Source organism: Sabethes cyaneus, chromosome 3 (assembly GCF_943734655.1).
Source record: "Sabethes cyaneus chromosome 3, idSabCyanKW18_F2, whole genome shotgun sequence".
NCBI lineage: Eukaryota > Metazoa > Arthropoda > Insecta > Diptera > Culicidae > Sabethes > Sabethes cyaneus.
In genome coordinates, this window is record NC_071355.1 from 56936022 (window position 1) to 56941449 (window position 5428).

A 5428-nucleotide genomic window follows, 5' to 3' on the forward strand; every position below is an offset into this window, starting at 1 on the left:
TGCAATTTGTAGGACCTATGAAAAATATTAAATTGTTTCAATATCCATATTTATACTCTTATATGTACATTCGTTTTTTGGTCACTGCAATTAAAAATGCAAGTCTTCAAGGTCCGAAAGCCGACATTCCACTGGCACAAGCTAACACCAGTCCTACGTCGTACATTCTTATTTTGTCAGGAAGCTATTCCGCGTGATAAACAAACGAAACGGGTTGACCGGAATTTGCAAACATAATCTGTTCACGTAAGTAACACGAGTTGTTTATATGCAGGTTATCTGGTAAAACAGATATGTACTGCCTTGTTTTGGTATTGTACTGTCAAATCGATAATGAATACCTAATTGTTTAAAGGAAGATTTGCTAGCCGAGTCAGCTGTTTAATTTGTCAGCTGTATCTATACTACTCGTGTTACGATTTCAAATGCGGGCCACCGGCTCACAGTGGGACGGATCCAAAACAAGACGGACATAATTAATTGTGACGAAATTATTATGACGAAATATTATAAGATATCACCTTAATGTCTTCTGCGAAGTTTCTTCACTTTATAGGAACTTTCTAATAGTATTGAAAAATTCGGGCTTAAGGGGATAACACAACAGATAGAAAAAATAACTTTTTAGTTTCAAGCTTGACATCTTCGATTTGTAGGAAACATTTGTAGATGGATTTATAGATCACTGAAGAAAATAAGTGGATATCTCTTAAGGGGAAAAAATTACGGAGCAAAACTTACGGGTAGACAGTGCTAGTTTGCTTATTTTTGTAGAATATATGGAAACTCTACAATTACCGGTTTTCAAGTTGTTTAATTTTTTTTACTTTTTATAGTGCAAACTTTAAGGGAGTTTTCGCTTCGTAACTTTTTTCCCTTAAGAGATAGCCACTTTCTTTCTTCAGTAAAGTTACTCAAAACAATACTATCTACAAATCTTTCATACCAATCGAAGATTTTAAGCTTGAAACTAAAAAGTTATTTTTTCTATCTCTTGTGTTATCCTTTTAAACCCGAATTTTAGAAAGTTCGTACAAAGCGAACAAACATCGCAGAAGACAGTAAGTTGATATCTTCAATAGTTTTGTCACAAATATCGATGTCCGTCTTTTTTTGAATCTGTCCCACTGTGCGGCTGCGGCGTGTGAAAAACTGTCGACCGCGGCGCACAGGTCCAGTTCACTAGCGTTCCATTGCATTATTTGTCTCATTCTAGCACTCAGTTTTTGTATTCAATAGTCCGTATGAATAAAAGAGTTTACTTTACTTCTTCCATAAGCTTTACACGGGAATACGGTCTTATGTATTTTGTACAATCATCTAGAGTATATATTTTATGTTTATTGTAATTTATTTTTCCTGTTCTGTCTATCAAAACTCAATGAACTTATTAATTTGTTTTCGGATTATAATAATAATTGAGTTGAGGCGAAATAAAATTCCCTCACCCTAGCCGACGCAGCGAAAACTGAGAATGAGAGAAAGACTATGATGATGATGACGGAGCGTGTAGCTTCTGTTGCATCATTTCGAACGACTGTCATCCAAACAGAGAGGGAAAAAATGCATTCTAAGAATACCAGCAGAGTTAGCTGAACAACGTAACTCATCTATTCCTAAAATTAAACAATATCTTTGTAATTTTTTTGGTTATAGAGCCATAAAAATCCATACATTTTGAATAAAGATTCCCGCCATGCTGTTTGCGCCTGCCGGCCGGCAGGCAGGGCAGTACCCTTTAATTCTCTCTTGCGCTCACGCCAGTGGCGTGGCATCTATTCAAGCTTTTTGCTATAAAATCGAACGTCGCTTCTCCGTTCTGCATCAGACTCGCAACGACAGTTGAACGCCGTACTGCAAACAGCACCGACAACATCTGCAGTAATCTCTTCTAGAGTCCACCGATTAGTTTGTTTGAAAATTTAATTTAATTGATTTGTAATAAGTGAAGATGTGTGGTATTTTCTTCATTGCTCTTAACGAAGCCAACAACGGTGTCAACGGTAGTTCATCAGATCTGTATCGCTATGGCAATCGCATCGAAAGCCTAAGGGAGCTGGCTTTCCGGCAATCGGGCAAACAGCGCCATCGTGGACCGGATTACACCGGACTGGTGCTGGACAACGAAGCGGGCTTCGTTATGGTTCAGGAGAGATTATCGGTGCTTTGTGTGAAAACCGGAAGTCAGCCGTTTGTGTCACAGGATGAAACGGTGCTACTGGCGGCCAATGGAGAAATTTACAACTACCGGCAGATGGCTGAAGCGGTCAACCAGGAGCTGGGTGTTGGAGAAAGTCCGTACACTCCAAAAAGTGATTGTGATGTTATAATTGCGTTCTATGAACGCTTTGGATTTTCTAAACTGATGGAAACGATTCGTGGAATGTTTGCGTTCGTGCTATACGACAAGAAAAATAATCACTTACTGGTGGCACGCGATCCGATTGGAATTATTCCACTGTATCATGGTCTAGATCAAGATGGAAATGTTTGGATTGCCAGTGAAATGAAGTGCTTAGTGGAAAAATGTCGAGAAGTAAAAGTTTTTCCACCCGGTCACGTGCATTACGGTGCAAGGTGCAAGATAGATCCTCAACAGTATCATAAATCTCAATGGATGGTCGAAGAACCACAAATGCCAGTTAACCTGCAGAAACTTCGAACGTGTTTGGAGGAAGCAGTCCTTTCACATTTACAGTGTGATGTCCCGTTGGGTGCCCTGCTAAGTGGTGGTTTGGATTCCAGCTTGGTTGCATCCATTGCCACTAAAATTCTACGCAAGCGACATGGACCAGACTATCGGTTGAAAACCTACAGCGTCGGTTTGGTCGGTGGGCCTGACTTCGAGTATAGTAAAATGGTGGCAGATTTCATAGGAAGTGACCACACAGAAGTCCACTTTACAATCGACGAGGGTCTCAACTATATAAGGGATATAATTTGGCACTCGGAGACGTACGATATAACCACAGTACGTTGTTCCATTCCAATGTATTTGCTAGCGCGTCATATCAAAAGTGAAGGGATAAAGATGATACTGTCTGGAGAGGGAGCTGATGAACTTTTTGGGGGATATCTGTACTTCCACCAAGCACCGAGCCTCACGGAATTCCACTGGGAAACGGTGTCACGCGTTCAAAAGCTCCACTACTCGGATTGCCTTCGAGCCAACAAAGCGTCTGCCGCGTGGGGTTTAGAATTACGCGTTCCCTTCCTGGACACGGATTTTGTCGACTATGTGATGAGCATCCGGTCGAAAGATCGTATGCCGAAGGCTAAGAAAAATGGCACTACTCGTTTGGTGGAGAAATACATTTTGCGAGAGGCATTCAATCAGGACTATCTACCAGCAGAGGTTTTATGGCGACAAAAGGAGCAGTTTTCTGACGGAGTCGGATACTCCTGGATCGATACCATAACGAAATATGCAGCTTCGCACGTGAGTGATGAGGAATTTTCCCGGGCAACGGAACGATTCCCCATCAATCCTCCGCCGACTAAGGAGGCTTACTACTATCGGCAGATATTTGAGGAACTGTTTCCACACCAAAGCTGCGCGGATACAGTACAGCGCTGGATTCCACGAATAGACTGGGGCTGCTCGGCGGATCCATCCGGTCGCAAACAGAATGCACACAAAGCAAATTAAACATAACCAGTACAAAGCAGTAACAAATGTTCGCTTGTTATGATTGATCGGCATTTGTAAGTGAACACAAAGCTTATCAGTAGCACACTTGCAGCGTTTTACAGTTTAATTCAACAGCAGCTGGTATCTGATTTCAGACAAAACAACTTTCAATTGCAATTCAATTTTGCAAAGAATAATTTTCTTTATCTGTCTCTGTTACTTAGCGAAACGCTGTCATGCAGAACGGCACATGCGCCACTCGAGATTTATTAAGCAATAATAAAAATTAAACTGTCTTCTTGTTTGCTATAGATAGATTGCACCACCTGCTTGTGATGTAGCTCACAACAAATATACAGAAAATACTATATTGTATTGACACTAAAACAGCTACGTTTTTTTTATTGATTTTTATCAATTCGTATTGCAAACAAATTAGTTTTAATGTTGGAGAGTAAATTGTGGTAATTTATTAGCGATGTAAAAATAGATTGATGGATATTTGAGTAATATAGTCAGATCCAGTGAATTCCATCCGTATTTTTTGGCATTAAACACACAAATAGATTTATAAAACAGGAAATACCGTTAACGTGAATAAGTTTCTGTCGAATGCTAGAATGTTTGGATATATTTTGTATTGCCTGTGTTGTACTTTTTGTTGACAATTAATTCAAATATAGTTGTAAACTATACAAAATAAGATTTCGAAAATTTCAGTTATAGAAATATAATAAAGAGTAAGTAAATAGTTTGCTTTCATTTTTATTTTAATTTGGTTTTAACCATTTAATCATCAACGTCACTAAGTATGTAGTTTCTTTTCTATTGTCTTATTTTTCAGAAATATATTGAAGCTATTTTATCAGATTCAACTCTTTTAAAGTACGGGATTCTTAAGTGTATTACAAAAATCCGTTTTTGAAAAGTGGCTGCATAAATAAATTTGACAAAACATGTTTCAACGAATGTTTTGGTGTCTTAGAAAAATTGAGCGTGAGATGAAAGGTTTCGTTACTGTCGACAAGTGAAGCTCGGCCAACCAGGAACAACAACTCATTAGTAAAACCGACCATCACAGATCCATCGTCCACTCTGCCGTTAACCCATTAAGCTCCAGACTTTTCCAGCAGAGATAAACAGCTGAAACTTTCAGGGAAATTTTGTTTTGGATCGCTGCGCTAACGTAGAACTGTAGAACGAATGTAGATGCAATTCGATAACGCTGGACATTTTTCAAATGTTCCACAGGTTGTTACGCAAGTTATGGCGTATCGCTTTAATGTATGCTTGTCTTTCAACTAACATGTAAAATGCTAGTTAAAATCACGAAGGTTGGAAGTTTTTCAATTAATATTTAATTAACATATTAATTAACATATTATTATTCTAAGTACATTGGAGTACATAGATATAGTCGGCTGAAGAGGAGAAATAGGTGCGTTCTTTTCTTCAACGGTTTAATTTCAGGACATCAACTTTGTCTACATTTAATGTTCAAATGATAAGATCGATCGATGGGTAGGGATAATTGAATGGATAGTTTCACACTTTTACAAACTTGTTTACGTTCAGGACATCGAATTCATCTAGGTTCAATGTTTAAATAATAACATCGATCAAAGAGCGAGGCTAGTTTCGAATTTTTACAAAATTGTTTACCTTTAGGACTTCAATTTGATCCAGGTTTAAGGTAATGAATAATTTCTGATCTTTTGGAAAGCAAGGGTTCGGTTGCTTTTTTTAGAATTGAAGTAAACGAAACCGCAGGTGTATAAGATTGTCGTACCTGGTTTG

The 5428-nt window shown here is 38.5% G+C and overlaps 1 protein-coding gene across 1 annotated transcript; it reads left to right on the forward strand.

Moving 5' to 3' along the window:
• Positions 1 to 1842: 1842 nt before the first annotated feature.
• Positions 1843 to 4366, forward strand: LOC128741858 (probable asparagine synthetase [glutamine-hydrolyzing]). The gene has a single exon (XM_053837958.1). It carries the CDS (start codon positions 1952 to 1954, stop codon positions 3647 to 3649), a length of 1698 nt encoding a protein of 565 aa, XP_053693933.1. The 5' UTR covers positions 1843 to 1951; the 3' UTR covers positions 3650 to 4366.
• The last annotated feature ends 1062 nt before the right edge of the window (positions 4367 to 5428 follow it).